Source organism: Choristoneura fumiferana, chromosome 21, assembly GCF_025370935.1.
Source record: "Choristoneura fumiferana chromosome 21, NRCan_CFum_1, whole genome shotgun sequence".
In the NCBI taxonomy this organism is placed as follows: domain Eukaryota; kingdom Metazoa; phylum Arthropoda; class Insecta; order Lepidoptera; family Tortricidae; genus Choristoneura; species Choristoneura fumiferana.
The window spans coordinates 17,174,306-17,187,513 of NC_133492.1; the positions used below are offsets into that span (position 1 = coordinate 17,174,306).

The following is a 13,208-nucleotide window of genomic DNA, read 5'->3' on the forward strand; positions in this document are numbered from 1 at the left end:
CTGTGGCGCGTGTATTAGAGCCCACGACACGAGTACTGTTTACTAAACCGCCGCGGCATTTTAGTTTTTTGCCCATGTTAGGCTCATTCTAAAATGTGCACTCCACCAAACGCCATCAATTAGGAAGTAGTATTCAGTTGTTTATTAGATAATCGCGTGTCCTCCAATGACGATCATTTTAAGGGAATGTTCAGTGAATCTGACTTAACTTACTTATCTAACGTAACTTACCTAACTTAGCACTTTGACGCAGTGAATAACAATAAGGAAATATCGAAAATACAAACTGAGACATGGATGCACAGAAAAAGAGACCAGCACTGGTTTTTCTGTGCATCCATGTCTCAGTTTGTATTTTCGATATGGATTCACGGGATACCCGTAAAAGTAACAAATTTGGAGTTGAAATAAAAAAATACAAAAAGACTCCAAAAAACCAATCGTAATAAGGAAATAGTTTGGAAAAATAGTTCAGAGTTCTAATTTTGTTGTTCCAGGCTTTGGGGGTTCCAATCCCCCGAAATATTGAAAAAAATACATTGACCATGTTTTTTGTTTGTTCTAATTTCTAATTAAGGATTTCAGCTAGTTTTGAGGTCGACTGTACTTTATCGACAATCATTAAAGAATTAATGATTTAGATGTTACTTTGTCAAGATCGTAAGAATGAATAAAATGCAAAGAATGAAGAATTAGATGCATATTTCTTTGTCTTTGAGCAAACGAATAATGTAACACATAGGCGTAGCTGTCATTTTAAAGTCCTGAAAAACTTGGTCCTCCTGAAATTAGGAAGTAATCAGTTAAAAGGTGAACGTCCTTCCTCGCACAATGGCTGCTGCGCGTGCGGCGCAGACAATGCCGGCAGGTGCGCGCGCGTCCATGAGACACGATCAACACGAATATGGGCCAATGGGTGCGCAGAGACTGTAGAACAAGGCAGCAGACTGGCTTGATAGCTATCGAGATCGATTACATAGGCATCGATAGATTTGGTAAGAGTAAACTATAAATAACATACTCACCCACAACCTGAAGATAACTACGTCTATGCAACAAATGTGTATCCCCCATACTGTAAGAACACACAAAAATCCAACGATCATTACCACTACATTACACCGACGCGTTTCGAACTCAACCAGAGTTCATCTTCAGAGCAACACAACCGTTTACCAGATGTTAGACTTGGTAAGAGCGACGAATGGTCTCTGTGACGCTAGGTGCTAGTAACGTAAGGCCCATTTGACAGTTTTGACATTAGCATAATTTTTAGGGTTCCGTTATAGTTTCGCCATGTCTGTCTGTCCCGTCCGCGGCTTTGCTCAGAAACTATCAGTGCTAAAAAGCTGTAATTTTGCACGGAGATATACTTTTAGCAACTATGCCGACAAAACGGAAACAAAAATGTTTTTTTTTTTAAGTTCGGACGCAACGCGAAACCGCATTACCTACCACAGACCACCTAGTAACAACACGTACAAAAGTTCAATATTCTTTAATCGCCAAAGACTACGTGTTAATCCTGCCATATCTTCGGTGAGCCTCTGCGCTCCTAATCTTTGTCAACAGAACACTGAAAACACATTTTTGTAATACAATGATCATCTCTTGACGCATGTGTTGTTACAAATCGCTCAAGAATGCGCTGAAGGTCGTACCATGGCCGATATTTTACATGCAAGTGTTTAAATAGCTGAACGTATGCAGTCTCAGTCGACTTAATCGATATTCTTTAATCAGTTATCTACACCCACATAGTAAATCATCCATTATGCTTTCAAAAACTATAGATAATTACCAGCATTACGACATTGGATTCTATTATGAACACGGCTGTATCGTAATGTTCATTACGACACCGAAATCGATATCGTACCTAATGTTTAATCGTATCGTAACGTTCACATTACGATACCGAAATTGATATCGTAATGAATATTATCGCACCGGAGCGGTAGCGCAACTTCACCTTCAGCCGCGGGAGCTCGTGGGCAGACATAGTTCTGGTTGCAATGCAGGTCATTCTCAATGGTTCCTAAACGCATAATAGAGGATTTAATATATGGATGTAGATAAAGTAATGTATGCAACTGTTACGTAATAAGGGTCCTTAAACCACACTCGTGTTTTAAGGCCTATAACTACTATAACTACTATTAAACTACTATTTTAACCCCTGACGTAAAAGAGGGGTGTTATAAGTTTGACCATTATGTGTGTCTGTGTGTCTGTCTGTGTTACCGTTGCTCTTAAACGGGTGAACCGATTTGAATGTGTTTTTTTTTTAAATTTGAAAGTAGGTTTTCTAGCGATGGTTCTTAGACATGTTTTATCGAAATCGGTTTCACCATTTTTGAGATATTCAACTTTGAAGTGACAATGTCGGGGGTTTTCCAAATATTTGTTGGTTAGGTTATTCAACCCCTGATGTAATTATGATTTTTAAACCCCCAACGCAAAAAGAGGGCTGTTATAAGGTTGACCGCTATGTGTGTCTGTAGTTGCGCTGGTAGTTTAAAAAATGACGTGTAAAAGTGCCCATTGCGGCCTATTTACTGAATAAATGATTTGAATTTGAATTTGATTTGATTTGTAGGTCCGTAGCTCTTTAACGGGTGAACCGATTTGAACGGGTAAAAACAGGTTTTTTAGCAATGGTTCTTAGACATTTTTGACGATCCTCAGCTTGAGAGGCCATAGGTCAAATCACTAAGCTACCACGACTCTGCCATTCACCTAACTTTCGTCTAAATTAACGTAAGTCACCAGATTTACGTATACCTAGTTCAAGAAATATGAATTGACCATCTTAAAGCTTCACTACGTACATAACATGTTACCAATTCTTATTTCCTGAACTATAACAAAATTACGTAGACGCTAGAAATACCCAAAACAAACGAAACGCCTAACAACTTACAAAGCACATCGACAAAACGCACGCCTACAAAATCACCAAATTAGTTACCATACGTGGTAACGAACTTAGCACATATTACGGGAGCTAAAAGAACCCAATAAACAAAGGTAAGGAACTAACGGAAGCATTGATCTAGTGGCTTGGTAGGGCCGCGCGCGCGCAGCAGATAAAGCTCGCGATTTCAGTCAGTCGGGACCGAGCCGCAAGTCGAGGCGCTCGTCCCTTTCCGCCGCGACCTCAAACACTATCGTCTTCTCATCCGGTTGTGCTCTTAAAAAATCACGAACTCCGCTCTGGGTGTGCTCCATTCTCCAGTGGCATGGTAATTTGTGATTAATCCCCACAGGATTAAGTTCTATTTTACCTTGGACCCTTGACGGTTTTTGTCTTGATCTGTGATAGGTATTATATTACGTAATGTGTAAAAAGTTTCTGATGCCTGAAATTTGATATTTTGGGCACCGAGATCCTCGCCGCCTCCTTTTTTGTGTAAACATGTCACAATCTATTTCGTAACTTTTTTGTTCATTTTTATTCCTTAGGTTTTATTCACTTACAATCTGTCTTATCATTAATTAAATCTGTAAATCTGCAGAAAATACTAGCAACAGGTACCTATGATAGGGTTATTACAAGCTTTAATTTAATTTACAATGTTCATTAGGAACTTGTTTTAAAATTCTTAAATTATTGATTGAATTTGGTACGGATATGTAAATAGATGGAATCGCAATACAATTAAAATCATCAAAAAAGCTTCTGCCGTTAAATCATCCAGTGCATTAAGATTAAAGAATAAAAAAAGCTATCTTAAAGATTGATTTCAAAAAGCAAATAGTTTTTTTACGATAATAAATTAGTTACATTACTCTCGAGAAAACTACCAATCTCATAGTAATCATCATAGAAGAATAACAACAATGATTATAATAATAATATATAACACATCCCACTAAATAGTCTTAGATGGCTCACGTGCCAGATCTTCGCAAAGAACAGTCTTTTGCATCATAGAATCAGCCTACCATAAATCTCCTTATAACAAACTTGTCAAAGCTCGTAGAACTTTAAATGCATGATTCAATAATGACGAATACCACAATGGCGGCATCCTCAGTAAATAGGGCCAGGGTTAAACACTGGTCGAAGCTGGTCGTTATCAAAGTAGGAAAGGAACAGCATGAAGGCTATAATTTGCGCAAGAGTATGTATCACGCACGTCCGCTGCTAAATTCAGCAGCTGTCAAAAGTGGTAAGCTGTTTGTAGAAATTTAATTTAGTTTGATCTACATATAAAAGATACTGGATGATTGACTAACTGACAGACAATGCGCAACTTAAAGCAAAAGATAGAGGATTGAAAAGCAGATATATTCGTTGCAGATCATAAAGGTGCATGCAATAAGAAGAATTTTTGGAAATTCCCACGGAAGTAAAGAATATAAGGGATTTACATTTTCTATTCAAAGTGGCTCTATCTCCGTAACTATAATTATGGAAGACTACAAAGCAGACACTTATTCCTTGAGGATTAAGAATAGATATTTACAAATACCAAAGAGATAAGGAAATGGGAGCTAGTCTAGCTAGAGTTAGCATAGTTCAAATCCAAATCAATTCAAATTCAAAGTCAAATATTTTATATTAACCATGTCCTAGTATATCAATAGGATATACTAGGACAAATAAACGTGTGCCTGAACTAGGATTCCCTGTGTTTCAGAGATAGCTCAAAATGTTTATCTTACTTATTCACAACGCAGAATTTAAAACAGTTAGGTTTATAATAACTAGTAAATTAAACTATTAGTGATATGACTATTTTACTTAGCAACAGCGATATACATAAATCTATAATAAACGTTATTTCACAACAGTCAATAACTTCTCTATATCTTCGTTTCGTATGACATGTTTTGTAGGGCTGTTCGGAGTGCTCTCTTACATTTAACATATCTGAGCGGATAAAACTCAAGCTTCGCATTTAGGGGCTGTTTCACCATCCATTGATTAGTGTTAACTGGCGGTTAGGTGTGATGCCGTCTCTATTTGTTTTGTTCGAATGGACGGAGACGGCATCACATTTAACCGTCGGTTCACACTAATCAATGGATGGTGAAAGCCCCTTAGTCTATTGTAGAGAAGAAGGGAAATCAATGAGAATTTCTTGACAGGTGAATTATCGCTAAATGCCATTTGTACCAGTTTTTTAATTAATAACAAACGTGTTGCAAATGTCAAAGTTGTTAAAAGGACTTCATGATACTACTTCCCAATTGTCACTTGTCACAGAGGCTTTCATTGATTGATTCCGGCGTTACTGGTGCGGCGGTCACTACGAGTATAAAGTACAACCCTTTGCTACGCACTAGCACACGTAAAAAACTGCTACGTTTCTGCAACTCATCAAGTGTTTTCATCCAGGGTTGGGTCAATGGTACGAGGTCCCTACAAGATGCTGTACAAGGTATAAAGACAGAATAAGGGGCTGTTTCACCATCCATTGATTAGTGTTAACTGATGGTTATAATGATGCCGTCTCTATTTGTATTGTTCGAATAGACGGAGACGGCATCACATTTAACCGTCAGTTAACACTAATCAATGGATGATGAAACAGCCCCTAAGTCTCGTATGATTTTGTACCATCAGCCAAAGAAGTGGTCTATCAATTTTTAAACAAGTTCCTATCAAATGAATATGTCGCTAAAGTCGAACTTTCAAGTTGACGGACACGATTATTGGCATTATTGTTTTATGACATGCAAACTATTATCAACTTTAGGGTGGTAGACCACATATTTGACTGATGGTACAAGATTTTGAGACAGGACTTTTTTGCTCCTCTTGTTGCGCCCAGGTAAGGTGCGAAGTTTGAAAAGCTAAATTTTGAGGTTTTTAGCTGTCTAATACGAGTTAAAAAGTTCTACGGTTGGCAATCCTTTCATACTGCAACTAGTCCTCTATATACTCCTACATACATACTGTCACATAAATGTCTTTATCGGAAACTACACACAAAATGTTTCAAATTTAATAAGAATTCTTCCTCAAAGTTAATACACAACCGTACCCATCTACAAGCTTTATATTTGTTTTTATCATTAAAATATGAGTAGTAACATCGACATCAATGCAAGGTGCGGCGTAAGGTACATAGGTGTCAATGAGTAGTAACGATTTGGTCTGCCTTAGACTTGTTTGTCAAAATTTCATCCTTATTGTTAGAGCAGCTTCTGAGAAAAGAATTATCGTTCAAAGTAATACGATAATACTTTACTAAGAAAATTAAAGCATGTTTATATTATTGTGGAGGCTTATAAATGGCAAAATAAAATCCTAGTAGGTATTCAAAAGATTAGCTTTCATGTGTCCAAAACATACTAGGTAAGGTTAGATTTAACTGCTGTTGTGGTCTGTTTGGCTGTAAAACATTAGGCACGTCATACACTTACACAAAGTTTTAATTTACCAAGATTCATTTCGCAGTTTCTGTTTGATGATTTCATTCATGGTTTATCTAGAATTATATCTTCTGCATTTTGTTTTGACATAAAATATGGAAGTGTTTTTAGGAAATGTTTTTAATTTGTTATCATCAATGTTTTGGAATTGCTGCATATTCTTGGTAAACAACCATTGTTTTTATTTTAATTTAATTGTAAAGATAAAATCTAATAAATTTATTTATAAACAAACAAATAATGTATACAATAATTAACAGAAATAAATAAAAATCCATAATTTATTTCTAATTTTTTTTTGACATACCGTTACTATTTTATTTTCAATTTGACAAAATTTTAATTATATAAAAATTTTCTTATAATCATTGTGAATGTATAGGTAAAAGCTGATGTGTTTATTTTAATCATTTTGCATGTTGATTCGTCGACTGAATACTGGTTCAAATCATGTAGTAATTAAGATCTGTAGTTACGTATTCTAAGCAAATAAATCATTCTCCCTTTCTTTCTTTCTTTAAAAAAAAGAACTAAAACTAACTTAATTACTTATTGTTTTTGGTCTATAGATAATAAAATTAAATTTCCCAAAGTTTCATTTGTCACAGGACAGAGTTTTAAGGGCAACTTTAAAGGGAAAAGACTTCCGTTAGTGCATATACTGAGATAAATATTTAATTAGACCCACCTCTTAAAACTAAATAGAATCAAAACCCGACTGCGCTAAAAATACTAAAAAGAAGAAAACAAGACATGGACGCAGTGGTCTAGAACTCTGTTAAGTAGCTAACTTAAACGTCAACAGTCGGGACCCATTAGGTACTAAGAATTTTTGAGCTGGTCGCGATTTGAATGGGTCCTGACTGTTGCAGTTTAAGTTAGCTACTTAAAAGAGTTCTAGACCACAACGTCCATGTCTTGTTTTCTTCTTTTAGTATTTTTTAACGGTCAGGTTTTGATTTTTTAAATTTATTGTTTTGTTCATACTTTTTTGATATTTCTGTGAAAACGGTAAATAAAAACACATGTCTTGTGTATATTTTTGTAATCTCTTTTTAAATCCCTTCATTTTGATACCCTACTCGATAGGTTTGAATAAAAAAAATTTTTGAAGACACAATTTGATTTTTGAAGAATTTCATGTAAGTACCCGTGTCACTCGCGTCATTTAGACAAATCCAATGACGTATCATTTATCAAAATCGGTTCAGCTGTTGAGTAGTTACGAGAAGACATAGGAATAGACATACATTCATACGGGTCAAACACATAACCCTCCTTCTTCGCAGTCGGGTAAACACTAGAACTATCCATACTTCAGGTGGATCTGTAGTTGAAAAAATATTGGGTCAGATAAGTAGATAGAAGATCTGATGAGTGCTACACTGAGATTGAAGGATTATAGGTTAACTTAAGAAATTAGTGTTGTTATAAAGACTGATTTGAAATTAAGGTGTGTTTAAAAAAATGAAAATATTATAAACAATTAATTTTCACTACTATTAACCGTGACGTCATTCATTTATTGCGGTATGCAACGTACCTCGTAGAGCTCCATCTTAGAATCTCAGGAATGTTATAACATCATATAATATCGTAAATACTGAATGCCTGGGATTGCAGAATAATGCAGAATTTAGAGTACCCAGCCCCTAACAATCCTTGAAACTATATATTTTTATTACTTTGACATGTAAGTATGTATGATATTGTAATGGTACAATTGAAATAAAAACTACTAAATATAACTAAGTTAAAAATATATATTATATTATATTATATACAAGTAAAAAAATTGCCCCAACTGGCTGCCGGTGGGTAGCGTACCCAGGAGGCTGGCAGTATTGCCGCGTTCTATGCCATAGCTGATCTGCTGTACCAGATATGTTCCAGCCTTCTGGTCACGCGTCAGCTCCACGAGTCTTTCAGAGCACTTGTAAATTATTTGATTAGATGAATATAAAAAAAAATATGTGCAGTCTCTTCCGAAATAGTAAATCATAAATCAGTCATTTCTCCGTTAATACTCCACAGTTCGGTAGGATTCCAGACATGGGTTAGAATAGAAATACCCTAATCGACACGTTCTATTCTTCTTTGAGGTATAATGAAACTGCAGGTCAGTAATCATACAATTTATATTTCTTTATAAATATTATATTAATTTATATTTCGAACTAATTGTTTTCAGCTTTCCTGTCTAGTTTCACTTGCAGGGAAGTGACTACATAACAAATCTGGACTTGTTTTCTTTTTATGTTTGTTACATATATACATATCAAAATTCTATTATTATCATTTCTTTCTTTGTAATAGCTGTCTGCTAACATAAACCTTTAAGGAAACTATAGGTCTAGATTGTGTTAATTTAAGTCTGCTCATAATTCTGTATAAGACTGTTTGTTTCTTATCAATAAATAAAAAAAAATAACTTATTCACGCTCCAAATGGTAGTATCCAAAACCCCTTTCAAAATGTCTCGTGCCAGTTTTATTTCATTGTCTCTCACAATGATATCTCGCTAGGTATTTAAAGTTATTGTTTAGTTGTTTGATTACATGAGTAATAAGTATGGTTTTATCAAGTGCGAATTGTGCTCGTAGCCCGTCGTACTGTTTGTGTTTTAACCTACATTGTGAATCACGAAATTCATTTTCTCGGTTCAATAACGCATTGTCAATATTGTAACAGCTTCCTCGTTACCCGATAAGCTGACGACAGCTTCTAAATATTTAAGGTGTGAGGATGCAGGCAGATCGTAAGTAGCACTGTTATTCAAAGAATATGGTACAATGCAATAAAATTACCCTTTAGTGCACGCCACAAATATACTGAACGGCAAATAAGTTTTTGTTAATTTTTTTAATAAAAACTTTTTTCTGACTGTACTTTTTGTTGAATGTACTTGCATTGTCATCCAAGCTACATTTCCGTACCAAATTTCAAGTCGATGCCATTAACCGTTGAGGAGTTCCGTTCTTCGGAGACGATCTTGGCCGGTGTACTAGGATTTCACTACCAGATTATTGTATTGTCACCAGATTTACATAAGTATGCCAAATTTCAAGTTAATCGGATCACTGGAAGCGGATCAAATTTAGCTTCCAAGATTTGACCCAAACAAACAAATAAATAAACGGGCAAGTAAACAAATAAAAAATCTGGCCCTAACGTGTGCAATGTATGCAATAATAGGTTTTGTATGTAGTGGGCCAAACTTTGGGCCGCTGAGTAAAGTGAGCGATACAGAAAACAGGTACACAGAGGGAAAATTATAAGGTACCTAAGCAACAGGCGGCCTTATCGCCCCAGAGCGATCTCTTTCAAGCTTTGATTTGTAAAACAAATAAAAAATAGCCAAATAAGAAATCGAATTAATTGCAAAATGTCAACACAGCAATACTACTTACCACCATAGCAATCTCCATAAAGCTAGTCTAGACTAGTGCCGTCGGCATTGGCCTAAACACTCCACACAAATTCGCCATTGTGTTTGCCTTTATTACATGTCGTTATGAATTACTGCCTAGTTAAATGCTATTGTGTCACAAAGTTACCTCATCTAATAGCTGGGGCTGAGCTTTGGTTTAAATACAAGGTGTTGTAGAATGTGTCCAGATTTTCAGTAGATATTTGATTAAGTTTTACTATAACCAGCCAGTACGAAACGGACTCTCGCATAGAGGGTTCTGCATGAAATAGTACTATCCAATGTAGACCCTGCTAGGCAAAATGTACGTAGGTAATGTTAGGTTATCTTATATGGATACTGCATAAACAGACAGACATAAGGAATAGAGCTTTCCAGACTTTTCTTAGTGGTTGTGCTATAAATTTCAAGTTTTGGGACAGCCGGAAGTATACACCCTATGCATTGATATCTATGTACTAGACTGCATGTACTAGACATCAAAATGGCGCACAAAAACAGTTCATAGGGCGGTTTAATGAACAGTTCCTATGAACATATGATACTATACACGACCAGTGAGGGTGTAATCAGTTGCATGGCGGTATTGAACAGTTCACTATAGTCTGTTGACGTCCGTGACAGCGGTTGTGTCAAAGTAATATTGATGATTGATGCGCCGCGCGTTTTGTTCCAAACAGCCAGTCTAGTGCCGTAAGGTACATAGAAGTCGATGACAGTATGAGTTTTGAGACAGCCGGAAGTATACATCAATAAGTTTTTTTTTAATTTATTTTAAGGAGAGCACACATAAGCAAGTGTATACAATATGTACTTATAAAATAGATACACTCTTAAATTCACTTTCTCCCTAACGAGCCCCCACTAAGAAATATGTTAAAAGTGATTTATGTAAACTTACACTATACACTGTGTTACAAAGTTTCATAAATGTTGTTTTTGAACTTTTGTCTCGTCATATCAAATAATATCCACTGACAGAGGTAATTTATTATAAGAGTTACACAAGCGTCGCAAATATGCGCGATAACCAGCGTTGCTGAAAAAGAACGGCGGACCGAGAACTGAAACGTGAAGGAACTCTAAAGCTGATCTGCGATAATACCTCTGCTTTCTTCCTTGTCAAGCATCTATGCATAGCCCGCAAAAACTTTTGGGACAAGTTTTGGGACAGCCGGACGTATACACCTTATGAGTTTTGGGAAGTATACATCCTATGAATTTTCGGTTATGACTCTTATGACTTATGCCAATTGGTAGAGAAACACTTTTTTTATGGCTGTATCATTTGATTGCGTGCGTGGATTTAGAAGTTTTTTTTTTCACTGCTGCAAGAGGTATATATACTTCCACGATTTTCTAAAACAAGGGTCTTGACAGACGAATTGTCAGACAAACGGACAGAAAAGTGATTAATGGTTCCGTTTTTTCTTTTGAGGTATGGAATCTTAAAAACAAATTACATAATACTACAGGTAGGTACTTTTGAAGTTGACCTTATGTGCATAAAGTTTTATAACTTACGTTGATAATAAATCAATTGGTTTTATAGATGCAATTAAATGACTACATCTAAGTTCTTATTAAATTGCTAATGGGACATAAACAGACCATTAATCGTTTACCTTTAACAAAACGTATTTGCTAGTTACCTACCTGTAAAAACTCTATAAATATAAATTAAATTTTGCTCGACTGCCTGAAGGAGGGACATTTTAATTTTGCATTGTTCCCGCACCATAATTTCATAAAAGATGTTGGCATGATAATTTGGAGCTGTTCACAATCAAAAAATCGAAATTTGCAAAACAGTCAGTCAAAATTCAATGACGCACATGTGCACCTTAGCGCAGGACACACTTAGGACACAGTTTACATTTTTAAAACGCACTGCAATAAATGTGCTAGAAGCTCGGCGCGCTTTTAAGCACTCAGTCAGGTGTTTTCTGTTTATGGACGCGCGAAGTGATCTCAGAGGAAGTTAAGTTTACGTTCACGTACAAATTACGACTGGATCATGCTAATTATAGAGTTACTGAAGTCTGTTAGTAACCGCTGTTACGTATTAAATGTATAGGGGTACTGAATGGCGGTACGATTTGGAACCTTTTCAAAGTAAATATCACGATAACGAAAAATGTTTTTCTGCCAAGTTTCTTGCGGCGCATTCTTCATGGCAATGATAGCCTTTCCGAAAGCTCAGGTAGTCTAAAAAAAAGACGTGTAGAAGAAGAAGAGACCTTCGCGGCTTAATACTGGCAGAATAAACATTTTGAATTTGAATTTAACACGATAATTTGACTATTTTGTATATGTTTTATAAATTAAAACTACACAATGCCTGTTATCGAATAGAAAAACAATTTTTAAGCTACCTTTACAAATAACAAAGTTATAAAGGTTTGAAATTCAAGATTAGACAGAGAAAGACATACTGGCATGTGATGTCACACGCCAGTACCGCCATACTTGCTGCATAGAGAAAAGCGTTTGAGAAAGAGGCAGGTATATAGATTTTTCAAAAAATCACTATAAATCCAATTTTCAACCGATTTAAATTTTCTCTTCGCTAAACACTATCTGTATATCTATATTTTCATAATAATATTAAGATACGGCCAAATCAGGAGTTGTCAAATACCGTATTCTAGGAAATGCTCGAGTAAATGCTCCTCTAAAATTTTACTAAGGTAGAGCATTCGTTTTCAAATTTGTCGAACAGACTCAAGCATAGAGCCAAATATTACTACATATAACATGGCCATACCCGAGTGCCAAAAATCCCACTCCCAATTCCACTTCCCACACTAAATTAATCCCAGCCTTTCACTCACAACAGATCCTTACTCCCCGGGTTCCATCAATCAGTTCCTATTTCCTAACACTGAGTGGCCCTTTGATCCTAAGTAACTCACACCGCTTCCTAGTTGCATCAATGCACTCTGTTGATAGACAATCTGAGTACTAGTTAAATCTAACAGCATTAGTAGGTACCCAAAGCTAGCACGATTTCAGAGCTAGCTTTTACAAAGCATATTCCAACGCCATATACTTAACATTTATACACAGGATGGGCAAGGCATAGGCATCAATCTCCTAAGTTGCATTTTTAGGGTCTAGTGCCTCAAAAGGAAAAAAATTGGACCCTTATAATAATTATCACTTTCTTGTCTTTCTGTCAAGACCATTTCTTACATTAGACCATTGTGAATTAGATACCTAGTTTTAAAATTGGGAAAAAACGTGATTGTGAAATTAGGCTTCAGTAAAAAAGCATATTGAGAAATATAGCAATACGTAGGATGCAGGTGGTAGGACCTTGTGCAAGGTCCGCCCGGATTGCTACCACCATCTTGCTCGCTAATACTGCCGTGAAGCAGCAGTGCTTGCA

General features: G+C 35.9%; 1 protein-coding gene across 1 annotated transcript in view; it reads left to right on the forward strand.

The window, feature by feature from the left end:
- Positions 1 to 3,100: 3,100 nt before the first annotated feature.
- LOC141439869 (fibrillin-1-like) overlaps positions 3,101 to 13,208 on the forward strand; it is a 135,233-nt gene continuing 125,125 nt past the window's right edge. Inside the window, 1 exon segment of the mRNA XM_074104288.1 lies at positions 3,101 to 3,245. Coding sequence (XP_073960389.1) covers positions 3,243 to 3,245 — 3 coding nt within the window. The 5' untranslated portion in view covers positions 3,101 to 3,242.